Source organism: Triturus cristatus, chromosome 7 (assembly GCF_964204655.1).
Source record: "Triturus cristatus chromosome 7, aTriCri1.1, whole genome shotgun sequence".
NCBI classification, from domain to species: Eukaryota; Metazoa; Chordata; class Amphibia; order Caudata; family Salamandridae; genus Triturus; species Triturus cristatus.
This window is the reverse complement of record NC_140590.1, coordinates 1,702,682,028-1,702,708,052: the sequence shown is the minus strand read 5'-3', so window position 1 is coordinate 1,702,708,052 and position 26,025 is coordinate 1,702,682,028. Positions and strand designations below refer to the sequence as shown.

Sequence of the window (26,025 nt, the reverse complement as noted above, 5' to 3'; positions counted from 1 at the left end):
CCCGTTTACCACAACACTAGCAAGGGGACCCTCATAAAGCAACCTCACCCAGTCAACAAATCCGGGTCCAAAGCCGAACTTGGCTAGCACCGCCCACAGATATGTCCACTCCACCGTGTCGAACGCCATTGTGGCGTCAAGAGACGCCACAATAGCCGGCTCCCGCAGCGTGTCCACCCTAGCGATCACACCATGGAGGCGCCTAAGATTCAAAGCAGTGTTACGATGAGGAATGAAGCCCGATTGGTCCGGGTGGATCAAGTCCTCAAGCACTCGGACCAAGCGGTTCGCCAGGACCTTAGCGAAGATTTTCGGCTCAGCGTTGAGAAGCGATATCGGCCGATAGGAACTACATTTGTCCCGAGGCTTACCGTCCTTATGTATCTCCACTATGGTTGCCAATCGTTGATCAAGCGGCAGATAACCGTGCCCCCGCGCCTCCACGAACATGGCACGCAGGTGAGGAGCGATCTTATCCGGACAAAGCTTGTACAATTCGATAGGCAAGCCATTCGGACCGGAGGCCTTACCCGAGTTCAACGCCCGAATGGCACCCGCCACTTTATCAACCGTTATATCACCATCCAGGTCGTCCCTATCTACGTCAGAGAGGCAGGGCAGAGCAATATCACGCAAGAGGTCACACGAGTCCGCAGTCGGCCTGTCCGAAACCGAGGTGTACACTACGCGGAAATAATCCGAGAAACACTGGACGATACCGTCGGGGTCAGTAACAATCGCTCCCTCCTCCGTCGTTAACTCCGGCACCACTCTATTGACCCGCTCTTTTTTGTCCAACCAAGCGAGCAGTTTCCCGGCCTTGTCCCCAACATCATACAGACGGCCCTGCTGCTCCCTGCTAAGGGTCTTGGCAGAATTCTCCGCCAAATCCCTGTACTCCGACTGCTTCAAACTCAGATTATGCAGCGTATCCGCTTCCACCCCCTCCTCTAGGGTCTCTTCTAAAGCCGCAATCTCATCCTCAATCTGCACCACCTCGGCGTCCGTTCGTCGCTTGGCGGCCACCACCAGTGAGAGGGCCTCCCCTCTCAAAACGGTCTTAAACGCCTCCCACAGAGACACCGCCGAATCCACCGAACCCTGATTGTCCCGGAAATAGTGATCAACTGCCTTCAGCAGTGCCCTGCGCGTCTTGGGGTCACGAAAGTACCAGGGGTTAATGGGAGCAACCCTACCCCCTCCCACCCGGCCAACATCAAAACGGACCCATACCGGAGAGTGGTCAGATATGCCGCGTGCCATATGTCTAGCCTCAGAAACTAGCGAGGCATTCGCAGCCAGGGTGAGCACATAATCAATCCGGGAAAGACTCCCATGCGCCCCGGAGTGAAAGGTATACTGACACTGAGTGGGGTGCAGGAGCCTCCAGCAGTCCACAAAGCCAAAAGTGTCCATGAAGTCAGGAAGCCACCTCTTAGCCCCCCCGGTATCCCTGGGCGGGTGCCTATCGAGCAGCCCAGAACCAACAGCATTGAAATCCCCCCCCCACCACCAACAGTCCCTCGGGGAGTTCCAACAAGGCTCTGCCCAGATCCGCAAACGTGGAGGCCTGCAGGGCCGGAGGAACATACACAGAAACCAGTACCAATTTTCTACCCTCCCACCTTCCCGCCACAGCTACAAACCGCCCCCTGTCGTCAACAATGGTGGAATCGACCTCCAGTGGCAGTGAGGCCCGCACAAGTATGCCCGTTCCCCTGGAGCCCGATGAAAAGCCCGAGTGGGCAATGAATTTGTAGCCCTTTCTATTGAGTGCATAGCACGTATTGCCTATAAGATGTGTTTCCTGCAATAGGGCAACGTCAGGCGAGGCCCGTTTCAGGAATTGTAAGACAATCCCCCGCTTAATCCGATCACCCAAGCCATTAACGTTCCAGCTAATAATATTGAGGCCCCTACCCCCCATCCCCAAACACCAAGAGACCGTCACCCCCCCCCGCAAAGCCACCCCCATACCATCCTGACAACAATTACTACGCCTTGCAAGAAAAACCCCCCCAACACCCCATGTCCACCCCCCTCCCTGCACCCCTGCGTCAACTTACAAAGCCCCCCCAACTTGCAGTGTGCCTGTCGCCCTATCAAAAACAAATCTACAAAAAGAACCCCAAGGGAGGAAAGAACTCCGAACGGCCCTCCGCCACCCCCTCATTACTGCAGTGAGCCACAAGTCATTGTCCGGGGCAAAAATAAATGGATCCAACACACGGGGCATCACTCCTGCTCAGCCCGGTCTCTGTCCCTTTCCAAGTTACAGTCCCCGCTGGTCCGCCTCTGTGGCAGAGCGTCCAACCACTCTCCGGCCATTTCAGGCGAGTCGAAGAAGAAAGTCCGATCCTCATACACCACACGCAGTCTGGCAGGGAAAAGCATAGCGTATTTTAAATCCATCTCCCTAAGGCGTCTTTTAATCCCCAGGAAAGACTGCCTTTGCTTTTGCACCATCTGGGTGAAGTCAGGATAGAAGTTCACAGAGGCGTTCTGAAAAGGAACCGGGCCCGTCACCCTCGATGCTTGCAGGATAGCGTCCCGATCTCGAAAATGAAAAATTCGGGCGACAATCGGCCTTGGGGGAGCTCCCACCTTAGGCCTCCCGCCAGGTACCCTGTGAGCACGTTCTACTGCAAAAAACTTTCCAAGGCCCTTAGGCCCGAGATGGTTCACAACCAAGTCTTCGACGAGGAGGTCCACTGAGCGCTCTTCCGAGGATTCCGGGACTCCAGTAATGCGCACGTTGTTGCGCCTGGCCCGGCCTTCAAATTCCTCCAGCCGACGGGCAGAGAGATCACTAGCAGCCCGCAGCTTCTCGACCTCCGCTTGCAGTCCCAATACATCATCGGCAAGGCCCGTAGTCTTGAGGTCCAGGGACTTGACCCGCTCATTGGTTTTTGCCAAATCCGCACGGATCAAGTTAACATCGACCAAAATAGTATCCACTTTTTGCGCCAAGGCATCAAACTGTCGCCCGATCGATGTTTGCATCCCCTCTATAGCCCCCATAACATCCTGCAACGACAGCTCCGTGGCCGGGGCCGGGTCAGCTTTCTGTACTTCCAACGATTGTCCCGATCCACCTGGGGACCCCTTCTGCTGGGCATAGCGATCCATATTGTTGGATTGGGTATAACCTCCCCGCCTGGTTGTCTTGAGTTTCGGCTTGTCAGCCTCCGCTTTGGCCGACATTGCAGGCTCGAGATAGACAATTCCGGAGAAAAGTCCCTCACCCAGTTAGCCGAGACAGGCCGGACCGTCACTCAACGACCAAGGCGGGCACGAGTCCTCCAGATGTCCGTGGAGCCTCCGGATGCGCTCTCAGGCCGGAGCCAGCACAAGGCTAGAAAGTGAAAGTGAAAGTGCGACGGTCACCATCCGCTCGTTCACACCCTGCTGGCCCGCTGTTGTTCAACTAGAGGCCGGGCATCTTGCGAACGCGAGCCCCTGGCATCCCTCGGATGTAGGCCTCAATCCGCCATCGTCCACAACTCCGGTCCCCGACGGGCGATTTTGGCCCGGATAGTGTCAATCGTCCCCACGGTGACTCATCTGCAAGATACCGTGCATAGATGACAGGATGAAGAACAGGATAATCGACGGAGGGCGCGAGGGTCTCGGGAGCTCAAAGCTCACGCAGCCATCTTGGTCACGCGCTAGGCTCCTCCCCAATGTCTGACATTCTTAAATTGAAATTGTAAAACACTTACATTTGACCAATAGCTCAGAGGAGGTAGTAACCCATTGACAAAGAGGAAGAGGTCCCATTTGGGACCTCTTTGCCTTGGTAAAGGTTAATAAAAAGGTTTGTTGGAAAGTATGCAGTGGTCCGTTGGACCACTTTCTGTTTAAATGCAGCCCCATTTTCTTATAGGAAAACATGATGTATTTTAAAAAAGTTGACTTTATTTAAAACACAATCACAGATATGACCCCAGCAGGCCACCATCCCTGTGATGACATTCAATTTGAGTGTGTCACAATTTGTGACCTACCTCGTGAATCTTGGATTATGTCCCAATACAATTTAGAATTTTGTGAACCAACCACTAGTTCTAGGATGATTTGCAAAATTTCATTCCATTTCCAAAAAGTCAGTGTGCCATGGATCCACATAAGGCCCCATCTCAACTCTCTATTCAAAGAAAGTGGCAAATATCTTCACTTTACCCTTAATCTGGATGTCTAATTCCCCCACTTAAAAACATCAAGAGTACGTGATTTCGTTCTTGATCCAGTTCTCTCTTTCAGGAAGAAAAAATGAGGTAACAGAAATGCTACCTTAGTATCATCAGCATAATTTTGAAAATTAACATAAAGATTGACTAAAAGCTAGCCCCCCCCCCCGATGATCCAACAACTTAGGGTGGCCAAAGGTGTTGAAAGCTGTTGGAAGGTCACAAAGTATCAAAAAAGCTGGGTTCAACAGTATTCAAAACGGTATTTTGAGCATCAGTTAGTTTGATCTCCATTACTCTGAGGGGACATAAGCCCAAACCTCAATCACCCACAGTAGTGTTTGACTCAACATGTTCTTTTAGTTGCAAGTGTAATTCAGTCTACTTCTGCTGCATTGTCTCCACTTTACTCCAACACATTGTTGCAAGAACATTCACATTTTGAGATTCTGCCTCTGACATGTGCCTCACAACTCTTGCCTCAACATCGATGGATGTTGTTGGAGACAAAATGGTTTATTTATTTATAGTTATTGTCAACCATAGACCAAGCAAATTTAGGCATCAGTTTATTACCCGATGGATAGCAATGGAATGTTACAGTAGAAGACCAGAACTAGTTGAAAAAGCAAATTGTTTGAAAACAGTTAAAAGTATTCTTAAAGTGACAACATGTCTTCAAATAACACATATCCAAGTATAATTGAAAATTATAAATATTTTAGGATGATAAACAAGATGAGACGATTAACACAACCCCGAGCCAAGCATAGGAATACAAAAATAGCTAAATGCGAATAACAATATGCAACATACATAGGGAAATCAAAAACATAGGGAAACCATTAAAAATATAAGATTATCTCAACAATAAAAAGTGCAATATTGAACGTGGAAAATAAATAGAAATATACATTAGTAATGCAAATACTGCAAGATAGTAATTACACAGTAAAGATATGCAGACCATTAATTATTACAAAATATTGAAGTCATAGAAAATTATAGACAATGCAGACTTGAGACTAGAGAAAGATATATGCATCTATGATCAAAGCAAATATACTAAAACAATAAAGATTTGGAAACAATGATCAACAACTATAAAAAATAAAAAGGACACAAATTACAAAACTTGCACATAAAGTTATCAAACTAACTAAAAAAAGTTATATACAGACCATAGCAAAGTCAATAGAAGCATTATTTACAAAAATGTGTAGGTTATTCAAAATACGTAAATGAGTAAAACAAATCTTAAGAAATATTATTCACAGAAAGTTTACAAACCAATTGATATGCCATATTAGTATATGAAAACATGGAGAATATTTAATACCTGAAAATAAATGAAAATGTAAAATGATGTAGAAAGAAGAAAACAATTAATTGTTCTTACTAACCTTTAAAAAAAAAGTTTTTTTAAATTTTATATATTGTTATTCTATAAGATGGTGTGCAAAAATAGAACAAAATCCCCATACCGTAATGCATTGCTTTAAGTAGTTGAAAACTGTGGCCTTGAGGGTAAAGCTCTCCCCTCGTACCACATAGTAGGGTAGCGTGAGGTCCACAAAGAAAGGCTTAAAGGCAGTGACTGAGACTGTAGTGGAGAGGCCAAAACCAATGCTGGCAGTGCAGAATGTCATGGAGTCCCACCTGGTAATGGTGTCAGGCAGCGTGACCGCCACGCTCGTCTTTCCTGATTGGCTGGATGAAATCAGCAGAGGCACACAATTAGAAAAAAAGACCATGAAGCAAAGGAGAAGGAGAAGCACTAGAGAGTAAAATAAGACTTCTTTAGATAAGACAGTGTTTTTTTTTGCATATGGTAAGAGTTAAAACTGGTAGAGGTAAGACAGAACTATTAAAAAATGCGTTGATTGCTCCCTGACATTTTTTGAAAGGTTCTAAGGTTATTCAGCATGAGAATGGCATGGTGTAATTCACCCCAGCAATAATGTCTTTACTGAATTGCCCACATTTGTTTGAGTTACTTGCACCGGGACATCCCCTTTCTGTGACCATGAACAGCTGTTTTTCCCTGTTCCTTTCCAGCTTTGATCATGTTCTGTTTTTTTTTTTTTTGCTAAACACATTTTTATTCATTTTACAGAAGGAATGCACCAGCCAAATCACACCATATCTCAATTTACAGTCACAGAATCCCACCACCCAGCATACAGACATTAACGAAGCAAAGATACAATGGATCCAATCAAGCCGCTTGTGATTAGACCCATGTTCTGTTTTAGTAAGCATAATTTGTTCTGGGGACAAGGGAGCTCCAGAGAGCCTTATTCTATATCTTTTAAGCATCCATCCAGGGGAGACCCTTGGGATGTTAAATTCATTCAAGGTAGATGATCCCTTGAAATCTGATCAAAATGTAGTCTTATCTATATCCAATCGTTTATCAGTTTGGACTTTTGTGCACAAAATGTTTGTTTTTACCAAATTTCATATTTCTGCAGGCTTTTCATATGCTATCCAGCCAGGACAGTTATACAGGTAAGAATATAGTCATATGTAAGAGAGAAGGATGGTTGGGAAGAGAAAAGTATGGCTCAGGTTAGGAAAACTGGCCAGGAAAGTGAAGGAAGGTCCTAGGATACTCATCAGGAAACAGGGGTGCAGGATTGTCCACCAGAGTGAAAGACAGTGCTAAAAACAGAAAGCCATAGACTATTATAGAAATGCAGTACAGAAGGGAGAGAAAGGAGAGCAGCCTAGGATAGAGGAGGTCATACATAAGAAATAGGGATGGCCATAGTGAAAGGACAGTCCAATAGACAGAAAGAAGGGCCAGGTTACAGAGACCATACATTAGTATAGAAGGAAGCCCCAGGAGAGACAGAAACTAGCAGGAGTATCCAGGAAAGAATCAAAGCCCATGTGAGTGAATGATGGCACACACAAAAAAGGCAGTGAAAGTTAGTAAAGGCAAGTTCAGGAGAGAATACAAGCCAGGAGAGATGGAAGGATCAAGAAAGATGAGAGTACAGGACAGAGAAGAATGGATTAAGAATGAAAATGTTTATATAGGACAATAGGAAAATGACAAAAGGAAGAGAAGGATGGGTTGAGGTAGAGGAAGATGTACCAGGTGAGAGAAATATACAGGACAGAGAAGAATTGTACAGAAGAGTAATGGTTGTTGCAAGAGAGCAAAGTTCAGCAGAAACAATGATCCAGGAAAGGGAGGATCTGTGTAAAAGAGTGATAATCAGTGCCCACAGAGAGAAGGACAGTGTCAAGGAGAGAGAAGAAGGCCTAAAAGAGAGAAAGAAATACAAGGAGAGGAACGGATAGACAATTTGAGTAAGCCAGCTGAGATGATGAGTGGCGAGAAGAAAGATTTATATGAACAAAAATGGCAGTGAAGAAGGTAAAACGAGTGTATTCTGCTTCTAATGCTGAAAGACTTGAGAGGAATGATATTGCACTGCAAAATGAGGTTGCATATTGGAGGCAGTGATATAGAGAACCTGTGAAGGCAACTAGTAGTGAAACACCAACAGTAATTATCCATTTTGGATACTATATTTTGAAATTACTTTTTTCTTAAAACACAGAGGTATTGAATTTACATGATGAGGCACATGGGTGAGTCAGGAAATTATTAATACTCTGACAGATGCGGGATCTCCTCTAAAAACTGGTGACTGCCCTGTCCGCCCTCTTTATGGGGGAGTGTATACAGTGGTAAACACTATAAATGGGGAGGGACGCAACCTTTTTACTGCCTAAAGTTGTGTCAGACTTCCATGTGCGAGGCTCTAGACGCCTTTTTTGTCAAGAAGGTTGAGGACATCTACAAAACCTCCCTCCCCCCCCCCACTACCAGTAATGAAGGTCCTGAGGACTTGTTTAGCCTCTCTGGCACCGTCTTACTTTCCTTCCAGGCACTATCCCATGAAGTATTGAGTATCCTTTGTAAGAAATTAAATCAGGATCACCAGCAGACTCACTTAAACAGGATCAGTTCCAGAACTTTCTACCCCAGCTTTTACCTATTTTCTGTGAGCTGATAAATCTGTCTCTGGCATCAGCAGAAGTATGCCAAGGACCCTTGATGACTCTAAGCCAGAAAATTTCCGCCCTATCTCATTACTTCCCTTTGTGGCTAAACTCACCGAGTCTTACATCAACACTACTCTAACTGAATTTGTTGAATCCAATGAAATTTTGGACCACTCGCCACTTGGCTTTAGACCCAGTCACAGCACCGAATATGCCCTGCTGGCAGATAACAAACACCTGCGGAGCTCCTTGGATGAGGGCAATACCATGGCTCTGATCCTTCTCAACCTTAGTGCCGCATTCGATACTGTATCGCATAAGATTTTGCTGCGACGCCTACAGGAGATAGGCACTGGAGGTGCTGCTCTAAATTGGATCACATCATTTCTATCAGAAAGATCCTTTCAAGTGATCTCCCCTCCCTATGGCTCTCAGGTACACACCATACATCATGGGGTCCTGCAGGGTTTAGCTTTGAGCCCTATGCTATTTAATATATACATACAACCCCTAGCGGGGGTTGCAAAAAGTAGAGGCCTCTCCTGGCTTCTTTTGCTGATGATACTAAGCTTGTGATCTCTTAGTCTAACAACTCGGACCAAAACATGGTTAAGTTCCAGGATGATATGATGGCCATCGTAGACTGGATGGCGGCCAACTTAACAAATCCGACATTCTTCTCCTGGGAAGAGACACACATTTATGAAATGATCGCTGGTGGCCCGCTGCGTTGGGAGTCCCACCGTCTAAGGAGACTGTAAAAAATCTGGGTTTCTGGGTTGACTGCACTCTAACCTTTCAGGCAGAGATGACATCAGTGGCTGGTGTATGTTTCGTACTGGTACTTAAGCCACTACTCGGGTTCTTTGATGTTCAAACATGCCAGACCATCATCTAGTCTACCATACTCTCCAGACTGGACTAATTGTAATTCCCTGTACTTGGTGCCAATAAAGCCAGGATTAGTTATCTTCAGAGGGCGCAGAATGCCACGGCCTGCACTTTATTCACCCTCCCTAAATTCTGCTCAGTCTCTAACTATAAGCGTAAGCTGCATTGGGTTCTGGTAGAGAAGAGAATCTGTTTTAAAACATTGCGTATTTCTCACAAAATTCTTTATGCTCAAACCACCCCCATTCTAGCCAATCTTCTTATCCCTTACGTTTCGAGCCATGCGCTGCGCTCCTCTGAACAACATCTGGCACCAGTTCCCCGTGTCAGAAAAAAACAGGGGGGAGGTCTGTCATTTCGTGTCTTAGCTTCTTCCCTCTGAAACGCCCTTCCAGGTACTATTAGGAGCATTCAGAATCATGGGGCAGTCCGGAAGGCAGTAAAGACCTGGCTCTTTCCTGAATAATCCACCTGTCCTGATCTCCTCCACTGTCTGGTAAATTCGGAATCAGCACTGGGACGCCCCGTTGCTAAGGCAGCCATGTGCTTTACAAATCTGATACCATAACATGTAAATCAAGCTATTTCTCTCCATCTCTTCTTTTCTAATCATCCTCCCGCAGCAGAGAGATCTCTTAATTCTCGACATATGGAGTCCTAAACTTTTATTTAGACAAAACTCAATCCATTATAAAGACAACACATCTATTTGTTATGTGCTACTCTCTGAACAGGATAAGCATGGAGGATGCTTTGGATAGTAACCTGCCTTACCTGTTGCTATCAGTTGGCAAATACATCTTTACTTGTAAGCCAGGAGCAGAAGCCACTAGAGTAAAAGTGACATCAGCCACATGGATCAACAAAGGCCCCTGTTGCAAAAATATGTAAAGCAGCTACTTCAAAATTATTTCATACTTTCTCTAGCCGTTATTGTCTAGATGAAGAGTCTCAAGCTGATACTCTGGTTTGTCAGTCAATACTCCGATGTATTCAATTTACCCACTCAATACTCTTGTCTTTCCGCAAGTCTTATCTGTATATAATTTAATGTTTTCCATTGACTGCTGCTTAGTAGGGATATACTTGCTCCTCTACTTTATGTTCATGACTATCAGTGAGAATCCTATGAAGCAGAATGCAGTATTACTTACTTCTAATCCTTCTTACTGAAATCATGTCCAGCCCAGCCTCCTGCCTGGCTGTGAATATAATCCAATTCTGTACAAATATGCCCTTTGGGATGTCATAGTCTCCCTTTCAAAATGAATTGAGCCTGTGAGGCGAATTGCCAGTACAGTGCATGCTGGGTAATGGAAGCTGCTGGCTCTCTTAAAGGTGCAGTGTATGCAATGTCCAGCTGATACACTTTTGACCTGATAGATCGCATCGCTTAATTTTTTTTACCACAGCTATAGTGGGGGTATATTATAGGCTATTTTATTAAATACCATATTTGTACAATATAGGTGGTAATATATTATAATTATACATCTGTATTTTTATCAACAGAAAAAATGCAATTAGAACTGACCCTTCACAGATCTATGGAGGTTTCACTGGACTGATCAACATTGAGGTGACTGAACTACTTCTACGTTCATGACTATCAGTGAGAATCTTACTATGAAGAAATGTAATTAAACTGTAACCACAGCAAAGCTACAGTGGTGGGCGCAACACATGCACAGACCAGATTTAAACCTGAAACAAGGCATCATCCTCTCCGACACAATATAAAATAACTCACTATGGCCTTGATTATCAATCAGGTATAGTGGTAATTACTGCTTGCCGGGTAATTAGTTCATGAATTTACCGACTTGTCTGATTATGAGTTAAAGACGGCATGTGATATTTATCACGTGTTGAAAACCGCAGGTATGTGGTCCACATGTGTTATTTAACGCATGTGCTATTTACTGCATGTGATACTTGCCACATGTGAAAAATAACGCATGTTGTAATAACACCCAATTACAAGTATGAGAAGCCATTGAAAACCAGTGGAAATACCACCTTAAAATATCACCAGCCAAAAGGAGGTGGTAAAAATTCTTGAAAGTGCCAGGAATGGAAAAAAAGCTATAAAACAGTCTAGAAAAATATAACCTACGCAATAATGCAAATCAAAAACACCCTGCACATACCCTGCACACAGGGCCAGGCCTACATAAACAGCCGTAGATATGTGAAGCTCACAGAGGTAACCGCATCATCTCACACTTCCACTCCACAGGACACCACCATGGAAGCAGCACTGCTAGGCCACTCTATCATTCTGTGCCAGCCCAATGCTGCTACAATGAATCATTCAGCACGAGGATCGAAACTAGGCCACCAGGAGTGTCAGAATAAGGCTGGAAGCTATACACTTGAGTCGGCTCGAGATCCAGAGGACATACAGGCTTGATTTGGGCAACATACAAAGCATATTTTCACCATTATGGATACCCTCAAGCCCAAAGCAGGGATGCACTGCCACACACCCCCTTCCTGAAAATGTTAGCAGCACTAGAAATCTTTGCAACAGGCACCACATAGCAGACAGTATGATTGGTGCAAGGCATTTCTGAGTCAACCTTCAGCAAAATACTCTGCTAAGTATTGGATGCTTTGCAGAGAACGAGTGAGCAGCATGGTTCCCCTTAGACACCCACATAGCCAGTGCCAGCAAAACAAACATCTATGCTACACAGCACAATTTCCTGACACCCTAGGGTCAATGAACTGCTCTAATATACACTTGGTGGCCTCACATAGGCAGGAGCAAGTGTGCTGCAACCGTAAAGTGAAGAACAGCAAATGCTGTGTGATATAGACATGTATACTGAACTGCTTTGATACAGAATGAACATTAGTTGTGCTGTGGTGACACACAAGGGAGTAGCCATAAAACTAAAATAGCCCCCACTTTGAACCAAACCTGCAAGTGATGCAAACCAAGTGAGCCCTTTCAAGAATACTTCTCATCACCCTTAAATTCACACATCTATCCATTCATCCTGCTACCCTTTCACCCTTTCATCATCCTTTTTGTCTTTTCATCCTTTTGTTATTATAACCATCCATTGGGATTCCAGTGGTCCATCTGTTCACACATTATTCCATCATTCACCCTTCCATGTTTCTATCTGTCTATCCACCATCCATCCACCCATTGACAATTTTCTTCACACATAGATGGATTCATATTTTCACTCTTCTAACCTCTAATCCTTTCACTCTTCTGTCCATCCTTCCATCTGTCTTTACATCCCTCCATCAATTCTTTACCCCTCCCTTTAACCAATTGATCCTTTCACCCTTCCATCTATCCATCCTTTCAACCATCAGTCCTTGCATTCATCCTCCTTCCTTTTTTCTTTTCACCCATCCTTCTTTCCATTTCACCCTTCTCCTTTCCTTCCTTCTTTTCATTTTGCCTTCCTTCCATCTTTCCTTACTTTCACCTTTTCCTCCTCCAACTCTTGCCCCGATCTCGTTTCTACTACAATTATATATTTGTTGCCATTTTTTCGTATTTCTTGCTTGCCTTTCTCCCACTATTTGCTGCTCCTTCTATCTGTTTTGTCCACATTTGCATAAATTCTTTCTTTTTCTGCTTTAATGAACTTAGCCCACATTCCAGCTCCTGATCCGGAACTATCAATCCTGCCCTACTATTCCATGAGATCATGTTTGTCTGCAGCCATGCAGACTGAAGAAACAAATGTATAAATGAACAACTTTTAATGAGACTTTTAGTGGTATCCCCCACTTAAACTGCTAAAGCGGGGGTTTCATGATGCCACTGGTGGCACAACACCTTCAAAGTACTGGTAAGACATATCAACCCTTCCTTATCAAGAGTACAAATTAACAATGCATTATAATTGTTGTAATCCAAACTCAATATATGTCAGCAGGATCATTAAATAGTCGTTAGCCCATTTAGCAGCATATACATGGATCAATGTGAAGATGTGTAACAGATTACATCTTGAATGTGTGTTTGTGACGCTCCCAAGACGCCTCTGGGGTTAGCGTTCTAGTCCCGACGCAGGTCCTCTGGTAAACTCTATTTAGGGGACCAGTTAATTGCGTGGGGAGAACAGATAGGACTATTACGCTACCGCTGCTGATCTAGTTCAACCTCTGCACGTTCCTTTTTAACTTTTTAACATTGTCAGAGAACTTTTGCTCTTTTAACAATTCTGATTGTACTGTATTGTGTTTTTGTCAATTTTATCTTCCCCACTCCCCCTCATGCCCGCACTGCTCGCACTTTAAATTGAGACTCACAAGACTCACCATTTGGGTGATTTTCGCGCCGCTCTGCTCCCGACCGCCATCTTGAATGTGTGTTTGTGACGCTCCCAAGACGCCTCTGGGGTTAGCGTTCTACGCAGGTCCTCTGCCACACACTATTTAGGGGAATAGCATGCAAGCGCGCAGCGCACGCGCGCAGCGTTGCGCCGGAGGAGCGCCAGAGGAAAGCCCGTCTGCGCCCGTCCACGCCAGAACGGGCCCAGGGGCCAGGTCCCTTTGTCCGCCTCTTCTGTATACAATGGATACTCTCCGGGCTTTACGGCCAGGTATTATGGGGCTAGACACTGTTACATCAGCTAAGTTGCAGGAAGAATCTTTATTGCAGGGACCAGGTGAACTTTCACGATCCTTGTGCCCGCCACACCCACCGAAGCTTCCTGGGCTAACAATTGCTACGCTCAATACGCCCTCTTTACAAAAACACCACTTAGAGGTCTTCACACTCCTTGCTGCTGGCGAGATTGATATCCTTGCCCTTACAGAGACCTGGTTAGGTCCTTCATCTACGCCAGATTTACTGGCGGCACTTCCTCCGGACTATGATACATTATGGTATAATCGCTCTAACAATTGTAGAGGGGGGGTGTTGCTTTTTTGTTTAAAAAAAGTCTCAAGGTAACACAAGTGGTGGCTGAAAACTGTGACTGTGCAGAACTCCTAGGGATAAAAATCTCACTCAAAACCTCCTGCATCTTGCTGCTGGCTGTGTATCGCCCACCCCAGAGCTCGCCAGATTTTAATGATACTTTTCTCGAGCTCTTGGTTAACTTGTCCTCTAGATACAAATTCCTTATGGTGGTAGGGGACTTCAATTACCACTGGGATAAGACACCTAGAGACCCCATAGTGGGCGAGTTTGGAAATAATCTTTCCTCACTTAACCTTCAGCAATTAATAGTGGGACCCACACACGAGAAGGGCCATAGACTTGATTTAGTTTGATTTAGTTTGGTCCTCTATACCCCAGACAGAAATACTTGAAGTCAGTCCCTGTATATGGTGAGACCACTTCTTGATCAAGTGCTGGGTCCCAGGAGATCCCCCACCCGCAGGGTCGAGTCAACTGTGGAGGTTGATCGTGGAAAAAGATAGAGGCAGATTCCTTACTTGCCACGTTGCTTTCCACCTCACCTCCTATGGTGAGGGAATCAAATCTGGATTCTGATACCACAGCCCTCATGGCCTGGATCCGTGCCGCTATGGACAAATTGGCTCCCGAACGGCTAGAAAAGACCAGAGCCAAAGGAAAGGGAGCACTGTGGTTTGATGCTTCACTTAGGGAACAAAAACAAGTTCTTCGCAAGGTGGAAAGAAGGTGGAGACTTAACTACAGCCTTGCGGAGGCAGAAAATTATAAAAAGTCCCTCTCAAAATACAAGGCGGAGATTCTGGTGAGGAAGTCAGCCTTTTATGAAAACAGGATCAGAGTAGCCACGAATAAACAAAGAGAGACCTTTGCCATCTTACGGGAACTAACCCAGCTGGATGGGAGGATTCCTGCTAGCAACCAGCCTGACTGCGACGCCTTCCAAAGGTTCTTTCTTCAGAAAGTATAGGACATCATTAGGGACATCACAGCGATCTCAGCTGATCCTACGTTGTCTTCCTGCTCGGCTAGTCACGAGTTGTCAGGGACATTGAGCGATTTCCCTTGTATCAACTTGGAGAGCCTGGCCGTGCTTGTTGGTCAAGTTAAGTCGGGGTCCAGCACGGACCCATGCCCCCCAAGGTTCTTCCAAATGGCCCTGCCGGCTATTCAAACTCAGTTGCTGAGTCTTTTGAATGAGTCGCTAAAGGTGGGTTATCTCCCAGCCCAGCTGAAGGAAGCCAGGGTCTCTCCACTATTAGAAAGCAGGTACAGACACCAAGGCCTTAGAGAACTATCGGCCTATCTCACAACTGCCATTCCTGGGCAAAATCCTGGAAAAGCATGTTTTGAACACTCTGGCTAGCTACCTGGAAGAACATGGCTTACTCCACCCCAGGCAGGCGGGCTTTCGACCCCAACATAGCACTGAGCTAGCAATGGCCGCCGTCACTGATGAGCTGAGACTCAGGGCGGACAATAAACAGCCTTGCGCCCTGATTCTCTTAGACTTGTCAGCGGCCTTCGATACGGTCAGCCATACCATCTTGCTAGACCGTATCGCAAGGCTGGGTATCACAGGACAAGTGCTTAAGTGGCTTGAGTCCTTTTTGACGGGTCGCACCCAGAGAGTGCAATTGGGGGACCAGCTATCTGAGGCAAGTACTGTGACCTGGGGTGTGCCTCAAGGGTCCGCCCTTTCGCCTCTACTTTTTAATATCTATTTACAACCCTTGGTGGAGGAGCTAATGCATAGGAACTGTCAAATTTTCAACTATGCCGATGATACCCAGCTTTTGGTCCAGTTGGAAGACTCAATGGAAGCACAGGATTCAATAAGGAACCTGCTTCGATTCACTGTAAACTGGATGACCAACAACCTTCTGAAAGTAAATGCCGATAAGACAGAGGTTCTGGTGATCACAAATCAAGCTAACCCCTGGTGTGACCTGTTTTGGCCCCCAGAACTTGGTACAACTCCCATTACGGGCAGGGTGGTGAAAAGTTTAGGACTAAAGATCGATGCAGACCTCTCTATGGCCACCCAAGTCTCGGCAGTGGTGGGGTCGTGCACGGGGGTGCTGAGGCAACTGCGCAAGCTAGTTCCTATTCTTTCTGCCCCCACCCTGCAGTCCATTGTGTCCGCCACAGTTATCTCAAGGCTAGACTATGGTAATGCCTTGTATCTTGGCTTGCCACAGAGGTTGCTGAGGAAACTACAGGTAGTGCAGAATGACGCTGCTAGGCTGATCTATTCCTTACCTCGGAACTCGCACGCCACCCCTCTCCTTCGGAAGTTACACTGGCTACCTGTCAAGTCCAGAGTGCAGTTTAAATGTCTTTGCATAGCCCATAAGGCACTCTTTGGCAAAGCTCCAGACTACATTAAGCAGCGTCTGAGGAAGTACACTCCAGGCCAAACCCTGCGCTCGGGTTCGGCCTCCAACCTCTGTCAACCTCGATTTAAGCTAAAATCAAAAGGGGGCAGAGCTTTATCTGCACTCCTCCCGCAATTGTGGAATGAGTTACCAGCCTGAAGGCAGACCCGCAGCTACTGTCCTTCAGGAAGAACTTGAAAACTCATTTGTTTAAAAAGATAATATCTTCATCCCAACTAGGACGGCTGGCGGAGTGATTTAGATGCAGTTGGTTATGTTCTCTCTGTGTAAGCGCTTAGAGACCGATGGTGATAGGCGCTCTACAAATTGACTCTAACATAACATAACATAATAATAATAAGGGTAGCTTATAAAGCGCATGGTTACGCAGAAGCGTGTCCCCGCGCTACAACTGAAAAACTCATTGCGAGGGTTGCAGACCGGAGATCTTTTATCTGGAGAACAGGTATGTTTTTAGGTTCCTGCGGAAGCTGGTTTCGGATGAGTCAAGGCGAAGATGGAGAGGGAGGGAGTTCCAGCTCTTTGCTGCCAGATAGCGGAAGGAGCGTCCGCCCATGCGGGCCTTTTTGATTCTTGGAACCAGTAGTAGACCCCCATATGCTGAGCGCAGATCACGTGCTGGTGTATACCTTGTCACCAAGTTCTGGAGTGGGATCGGAGATTTTTTAGCCAGGATGCGGTGACAGGTGCAGAGGGCTTTAAATACCACTCTGTTTTTAACTGGCAGCCAGTGGAGGGTTTTGAGAGCGGCTTTGGTATCTGATCGTTTTGGGATGTTTAAGATGAGACGGGCAGCCGCGTTCTGTATTACCTGAAGGCGGTTCATGGCCTTGCAGGTGGTGCCCAGGTAAAGTAGATTGCCATAGTCTAGGCGTGATGTCACCAGGGCATGTACCAGTGTTCTCCGTGCTGACATAGGGAGAAGGTCAAGGACCTTCCTTATGGTTTTTAGGATGCCAAAACAGACCCCTGCAACTCGGTCTATTTGGGGTCCAAAAGATAGGTCAGCGTCGAGCCATATGCCAAGATTTTTGACTCCCTGGGTGGGTATGGGAGCCTCGCCCAGGCATGGAGGCCACCACGTCGATGACCAAGCAGATGGGTCCCTCCCCACCACGAGCACCTCGGTCTTGTTGCCGTTTAATTTAAGGCAATTGGTGGACATCCAGGTTGCAAGTTCTTGCATGCAATCCCTGAAACTGTCCATCGCAAGACCGGGTGCACGCGATAGGGAGATAGCCAGCTGCGTGTCATCGGCGTATGACACGATGCTCAATCCGTGACTCACGGCAATTGAAGCCACTGGAGAGACATAGAGATTAAACAAAGTTGGGCTCAGGGACGAACCCTGGGGAACACCCTGTCCCAAGCCTATGTCTCTCGAGTAGTGGTCACCTTGGCGAACCTGGAAGCTTCTCCCTGTCAGGAAGGATTGTAGCCATTGGAGTGCAGCTTCGGATATTCCTCCATTATTCAGACACTGTAGCAAGTTGTAGTGCGCTACAGTGTCGAATGCTGCACTCAAGTCCAATAGGATGAGGGCCATGGTATGTCCCTCATCCACCCCCTGGCGTAGGGTCTCTACTGCTGTTAGGAGTGCAGACTCTGTAGAGTGGCGAGGTCGGAATCCAAATTGGGTGTCGTGTAATAGGGCAGCCTTTTCCACGAAGTCCATTAGCTGTATATTGACCGTTTTTTCCGCCACCTTAGCCAGGTAGGGAAGGAGTGAAATTGGGCGGAGGTTGTCGAGTTTCTCAAAACAGATGGTGGCTTTCTTCCTAAGGGGTAGAACAACCGCCTTTTTCCAATCCCTAGGTACTGTCTTTGTGCTGAAAGATACATCGAGCAAATGTCTAATGTATGGTTCTAGTACTCTTAGACTATCTGTTAGGCGTTTGGGTGTGGTTGGGTCTCGAGGAGAGCCCGACTTCACCGACCTGCAAATTTTTAGAAGATCTTCCGTGGGAGGGGTGACAAAGTTGGTAAGTATAGGTTTATCTCCCCATTCCCTAGGGTTTTCGGCGAACTCTGCCCCGGTTTTGGGCTGCGTAGGGAATGCTAAGTATATTTTTGTTATTTTTTCTGAAAAGAAGTCTGCGATTTTGTCACACAATTCTGGCGAGCAGTCATCAGGGATAGTAGCTGAATTTCCACCTGAAAGAGTTTTATAGAGTGTGAACAGCTCTTTTGTTGAATTACCCGCCTCACTAATCCTAGACGTAAAGTATGATTTTTTTGTTTTTCTGATTAGTCCATGGTAGGTTCGTCTCTCGGTTAGGTACTTAGTTCTGGTTTCTTCAGAGAAACTCTTACGCCATTCTCTTTCAGTTCTTTTTAGAGCAGTTTTCTGGACTCTTAGTTCGGCGTTGAACCAAGAGGCGGTTTTGTTTACCCGGCTCCAAGATTTGGTTTTTAGCAAGGGGGCTGTGCAGTCAAGTGCCTCATTAATCCGTGTGCAGAAGTTAGTATTGGCTGTGTCCACATCCTCCCCCCCTGGGCTTCCTCCTTTCGTCAATTCTTCACAGAATTTGGACTGAGAAAAATTTGCCCATTTCCGTTTAAGGTGGTACATGACTGGTGGCTGTGGGGGTCTACATCCGGGTATTCGTATGGAGAAAGGGACCAGATAGTGGTCCGACCAAGGGATGGGAGTAGGGGTCAGGGCTTCCACTTCCCCCCAGTTGACAAATATGGGGTCCAACAGATGGCCCAGTTGGTGGGTAGGGCCTTTAACAATTTGGTTCAGTTGGAGGGCTCTCAGTGCCTGACCGAAATTCTTGCTGACGTTATCTGAAGGGTTATCTAGATGTAGATTGAGATCCCCAAGAACCAGAAACTTATCATTGCACAGTACGGTTTCCATGATTCCTTCAACCAGACTCTCCTCGAACCTGGCTATAGGGCCTGGGGGTCTGTAAATAAGCAGGCCCTTTAGTGTGTAGTTGTTATTCACTTTGACAGAGAAGCTCCCTGCTTCACTGTCCAGGATGGGAGAGCTGTCGAGCTGGCAGCGTAGGGTTTTGCGGGCTATAATTGCGATGCCACCTCCTCTGCCAGTGGGTCGGTCCTGTCTATGTATAGTATACCCTCCTGGAATTGCCTCAAGGGCGTAGGGGGTAGACTCATTATCTAGCCATGTCTCTGTTAGGAACATAAGATCCCATTGTTTTTCGGTGAGTAGGTCATAGAGGTCTAGCCTATGTTTTCTCAGTGAACGTACGTTAAGTAATCCGCAATGTAAGGTGTAGCCCATACTGTTTATATTATTACCGTTGTCAAATGAAAAGTGACAGTGTTCGCAACCCATAACGTTTTCCACACATAGGCTATGTTTGCAGGAGTCATTGATATTGTGGCATAAGTTCAGTAAGTCCTGCTTGCTCCACCGTATGTGACCCTGTGGAGGAGCAGGGGTTGGGGCCCTGGACCGCGTACGAACGCGGACGGGCGCAGACGGGCTGGACTTTGGCTCGACTTCGGCGCGAAGTCGGCGCTCCCGCTGCGCTCGTCCGCTGCGCGTCCGGGGAGGGTTCATAGTTATGGTGGCGGTGGGCGTGGCCTCAAAGTGGGCGTGGTTTGCGGGTCAAGCGCGCGAAGGCGGCAGCGCTGTTCCCCACCGTCAATCAGCGATAAAGTCCGCTGTGCAGGTGTTTCCCAACAGCCAAGTAAGCAGGGGCTAAGGGAGTGAAAGTGCGCGTTTAAAAATACAAGATTAGTGACATAACTCTTCACAATAATATTGATTCTTGGCCGAATCAAGTTTTTTTAACAACCATGTGCACTTCCATTACGACTCGTATGGTACTTACCTTGGTTTCCTCTAACCACAATACCTTCTATCATGTCTTCTACTCCAGACATGTTTAGAATGGTCATAATTCTTTCTTTCTACGGCCTGAGGTACAGCTCAAGTTTGGAGCCACCATCAGTTGCCATGATTTGGTGTTTGTGCTTGGAAACTCATATAGGTACCTAGCATTTCAAGGCTTGGAACCTGATTTTTATGTTCTCAACATCATGTGGATGTGTTGATACTGTATTGGTTTTGCCCATTTTCTCCTTCCACAGGCATGTCTTTGTGCCTTTTTGTTGGTATCTGCAGCATGAAATGGCACATTAGAGGGTCATGGTGTCTTATCGCCTCCTTCACCAGGATCTCAGCTCTGGCTCTGCAAAAGTCTACTGCTTCTCCCTGTTGGGCCCATGATTGAAGATGTGAAAAGTTTCTGCTTGTAATGACTCAGTGATATCAGAGTATGACAATAGCTTTTGGGGCATATTTACTCAAAACTGGCGGGCGCTGTGTTAAGCCAAAATGGTAATGCCGCGCTTTGTCAGTTTCAAAACGCAGGGATGCTCCATATTTACAAAAATGAGGCGCACCCCTGTGATTCCCTTGGCGTTGGCACTTAAGAAGCTGCCCAGTGCCAGGGCAGGCCCCTTGCACCATATTGCAAAGTTCCTTCCTGCACATAAACAAACTTTTTAGGCGGCTTGCTGTTTCTATGTGTGCTGAAGAATGAAGCACAAGGAAAGAGCAAAACATGAGTAGAAATGAAACATTTATTCTTGCACTTCTGCTTAAGACCAGGTATTCCCAGATGATATTCTTGGCACTGCCACATACCTTGTAAATATGGGGCAGCATCAAAAAGCAATGGGTGTTGCAGCTGAACACCCACTCATTGCACACCCCTTTCCAGTTAAGTGCTGCGTAAATAGGGGCATTATTTACAAGGCGTCGTTAACCCACATTAAGTCGCTAAATGTCACCGTGTAAATAAGGCGAAAGACTTAACACCACCAGAATGTCAGAAAAAGTGATGTTCTGGAGGCATTTACTCCTTGTTAATATGCCCCTTTGTTTGTCTTGTTTTAAAGTGCTATGCGCATGCATAATGAATGCCTTCAGATTCCCACAGGGGAAAGAGTTGTTAGTGTAATTTGGGGGTGTCCTGAGGTCCTCTGTGCGTTGCTCTGGTTGCTTCTTCGCTCTCTGGATTCATATTCTCATTCCACGAACTTCCAGTGCCTGAAAATTGGCACTTCCTGACACTTTGTGCATGTGGTATTTATTGGGTGTGGTATTTACCACATGCGGTAAGTAGTGCAAATACAGGTTCTGTGGTACATGGTAAAACCTTGTAATCTGTGGTAATTAATACATGTAGGGGCTTATTTACAAGCCCCTTACGCTGCTTTTGCATCATTAGTAACATAGGAAAAGTGATGTACGGGTGGCGCAAGGGGCTTGTGAATAAGGCCCGTAGTATTTACTGAACCCCTTGGAATCGGTATTAGCCGATTGTGCAAGTGTGGCATTTCTTTCAACCAAAATAGTAATCAAGGCCAGAAAAATCAGACTGGCAAGGCCCACTTTTGTATGCAAAGTTCAGATTGTTTGTGATTCTATATAGCACTTCTTTGAACTTCTCAAAAAGCGTTAACCCCGATAAACAGCTTGGAATGGAAGCAATTTGGAGAGAAACTTTAATATGATCTGAAAATATGTCTTTCATATCCTTTTTTGCCACTTCCACTCTTAAAGCAGTCTTGCATAGGTCTTGTCACTGTGTCACACAGAAACTGATCACATGGTATATAGACCTCAAAAATGTATAAGGCCAACAATATTAAGTTATAGGAGCCAATAGTAGACAAATTCCCATTGCTGCTGCAGAGCACGTGGTTGTGATCTAACCTGAGTACAGACAATTTCAGTTTTTAAAGTCAGCAAAGTCTCTCACAACCCACAACTGAGTGGCCCATTGATTTTCAGTGTCCAGATTATTCTCCTTGCTTTCCTTTCTGGAAGGGTAAATAATAAAATGAATGCTTTAACCAGATGAATGCCTCATGTTTTGGAACATGAAATTATGCTGGAAAAGGTTCTGGCTTTGCCATGTCATAGACTCCTTAGTTAGAGAATCAGTAACATTCAGTCAGGCATTCCCACAACCTTGTCAGGGTGCTCTATTCCACATCCAAGGAACCTTGGAAATGTATACTTATGTAGTGAAAATAAATGTGTCCAATAACATAGGTTATGTATAACAATTCTACTAATAAACGCACATTCACAAATTTATTACAACATTGACATGAAAAAAACACCTTCTCTGTCACACAGATTGCATGCAGCAATTACTTTACACTGGAAAACTACTCTCCTAGTAGTCATGTGGTTTTATTTTACTACACAAACTTCTTGCGTCCTGCTTTAGGCTAAACATTTTTCGTTAAAACAAATACACATAAAAAAAGCTCATATTATTACCATTGTTGAGGGAGCAGAGGGAGTGGTGTAACGAACCTTGAGGGGGTCCTCCTGCAAAGTACATGGAGACGCTCCCCCATTCTCCAGACCCAGTTAGGAGCTCTCAGGCCAGCGGCCCGCAGCTTGTGCACAGTGCCTGAGGGGCTCCCCTGGAGGTAGGGCACCACCCCCTACACCGCAGGGGCTAATGTTACGCCACTGAGCAGAGGAGCGTCACTACCTGAAGTTGTGCTCTCGTGAATCCTGCTCCAGAGGGCATCCCTTTAAGGCAGTGCCGGGAAAGTGTATCGAGATGCTGCATCTTGTCATCATCCTTCTCTTGCTGTTGACGTCGCACTTCCACTGGCGCAGTCTGTTCTCCTTCTGCCTCTTGACTCCTCTCCACCTCAGCATGAGCTATGTTGTTTGGATGCACAGCTGTCCGATGGTTCCACATCCCACTCATTCCCATGGAATACTCGTCAAAATTAAAACATGGCATCTGGAGGAGAGGAGAGGGCAGCTGGTGAGCCTCTGGTGCAGGAGGCACGGCTGAGGACTGCACCAGAATCCTTCACCTTCTATGCAAGACGCGGGTGAGGGAGGCAAAGCCAGACCTAATAGGGGCACGCAGGAAACCCCTACCGGCAGCCGGAACACCAGAAGCACTGCGGGTAAAAGCCTGCTAAAAGAGATGCACGATGATTGGGCGCACCTTTTGAAATCATGAACCGCCCAACAGAGGAAGGAGGGCGTGGAGGCCAAGGAGGCCAAAAAAGGGCAGGAGCCCCCTCTTGGTCACAGCTGACCATCACCTCATCGCCTTGAAATCCACCCACCCACACCAAAGGAGTACGGTTGTCGCAGCTGTAAATACAGTGGAGAAGGGATAGGCGGAGGCAGCTCAGAAAGAGACCCAGAGAAAAGAGTAACCTGGGTAGAACAGCTGCTCAAACAGTGCCCTTGGGATGCCTCACGGCAGGGACACAGGGGAGCAGGTGACAGCACACAATGACAACCAGAATAGATGAGGTGCTCAGACATTGTCCTTGGGATGCCACACGACAGGGACATGGGGAGCATGCGAGTTGTCAACAAGGGTCCAGGGAAGCAGAACGGCAATTGCAGCCCAGGCCGGGTCTGACGGCCGCCGACAAGGTCGGTAGCAAGGGTAGACTAGAACCCGCAGAATCCGGAGACACCTGCAAAAGGGGCAATCACTCAGGGTCAGTGCTGTCTGCCAGAATTGGAGATAAAGCCGTTTGGACGGATACGTGTGAGATGTAACACACAAACATGGGTCTCGAATTACCAACCACTAAGGTGCAAAATGTATGGTCCATGTTTTGAAATAAACTGGGGCCTTTATTCACCATAAACTGTTGTCCCCTGAATGATTGAAAGGGGAGATGATGTATAGCAAGGCCAGGGAGAAAGGGGTGGACTTGAATGCCAGGGAGGGGTTTGGCTCGAGAAACAAAAGTACCTGCTAAAGTGGTGCCATGTACTTTGTGTACAAAGAATTCAGCAGGAGTACCGGACAGATGTACTCTTTTGGCACTTCGGGCACAATGAAGCATTTAAAAACATGGCAAAGTCAGAAGTTACATTTCAGAAAGAGTAATTTGAAAGAGGAAGAGGGGGCTTTGATATCTTCTGTTGCATCACTCTGTATCACCACAAGTAATTGCTTCATCCACGCATTCCTGGGGAGTCCTGTCCCTGGCAGCATCAAAGCAGGAGGAGGAGCCCTGCAATGGCGATCACCTGCAGCTGGTTGGCCCTTAAGTGCCACAAAAGTGCCTCTCAAGTCCTGCACCATGAAATGCATGTGGGAGTGCCAAGGGCGGGCCGGCGTGCGCCTGTCTGTGGCCAGCAGAGGCTGGGATGGGCCACCCCTTTTGGTCTCACAGACTGGACTCAGTGCTTTGTTCTTTGGCAAGATCTTCTAGTAAATTTGATTGATTTTGTGTTTAACACTCACTTTGCTGTGACTTTGATGGTGTGTATTTGCCACACGAAGAGCTGGTGGGGGCCCCAATTCAAGTCATTCTCTCTGGATCTTACATTTTTCATCTTTGTGACAAGTTGGGCAAATTGAAAACTATCCCCACAGATGCAGGGAATTTACAATTAGGGGAAGCTTTAAAGGATACTGCCACAAATGGATTTTCTAAATCATCAATGCTTTCTTACCTAACCAAGCTGGCGGGGCAATCAACGATGAAATCAGTACTAGTGAGGAGAGGTTTGGTGTTCATCCTGCACCCACTGATCTAACAGCAGCCCTTGTAGCTACTCCTGATGATATTCCTATGTTGGGCCATAGCACTGTGAGCCAGGATGTAGCAGGAGGTTTCGACACATTAGAAACAACTGCTACTTTGATTGCTACTGCAGATGTTCATCAACCAGTGGCAGCTGTCTAGTCCAGGAATTTCCCTGTGGACTGTGGTCCCCCACCATCAAAATGCAAAAAAGGCATAAAGGAAGCAAGAAACAGAGATTGAACGGTCTGGGACTAAAACAAAGGGCAGATTCGTACTGCAGACCCCTGTGATGTGTAACAGCCAGAAACCATCTAGTGACTGCATTACTAACTTTGATGTGAGTGAGGAGTTTGCTCCCATGCTGCAGAGTATGATTGAGGCTGTGGTTATTAAATGTTTAGATAAATGTTTGGGGAAACTTTCATCAATTGAGACTATTTTAAAAAGTTTAATACAGTTTTGTAAAAAACAATTTGTCTTCAGTGGGGCATACTGTGAACACTGAGTTCTGTCCCAGAAGGGTTGGGTCAATAGGACTCAACGAATGAGAGGGAGCCTGTAATATGCCCCATTTTCACACACAGTCCACCTAAAGGCAGTCCCTTAATGCTTTCTACTAACTGGGCGGGCTGTCGGGATCCCTTAGTTAATCAAACCACGAGCTCTGGTAGTCACAGGTACTCTGAGATATCGGCTCTCCAGAAGGGTCCCAGAGGTATGAATGCTGAGAGGCCCCCTCCGAGAGGGGGGTCTGGTAAACAGTAACAATGGCCCACTTACCCTGTAGGTTTCCCTTAATCTTCCACCTGCCTCAGCTCTCTATGTTTTGGTGCTCTCTAGGGTCCCCACATTAAAAACACGGTACTGTGAAAGATTATTATACCCTAAGGAACGGAGTGACCCACTGGGTGTCCCTCTGGGACACTGAAGGCCACAACCTGGCTAATAGGCTCATTATGGCTAGGAGGGTTGACTGGGTGGGGTTCTCTCCTAAAACTTCTGTTGGGTATTGTGTTGTTATCAACTTTGACCTTCAGGGTGCTGTCCTCTCAGCTTTGAACCTTGCTAGCTTGATAGCCAGTGCATCTATCATACAGGC

General features: G+C 46.4%; 1 protein-coding gene across 1 annotated transcript in view; it reads right to left on the bottom strand.

The window, feature by feature from the left end:
- LOC146812814 (alpha-2-macroglobulin-like protein 1) overlaps nucleotides 1-26,025 on the bottom strand; it is an 848,867-nt gene that overhangs the window by 358,953 nt on the left and 463,889 nt on the right. Inside the window, exon 19 of the mRNA XM_085615205.1 lies at nucleotides 5,675-5,900. Within this exon, the coding sequence (XP_085471331.1) occupies nucleotides 5,675-5,900 (226 nt within the window). The remainder of the gene's footprint in view (nucleotides 1-5,674; nucleotides 5,901-26,025) is intronic.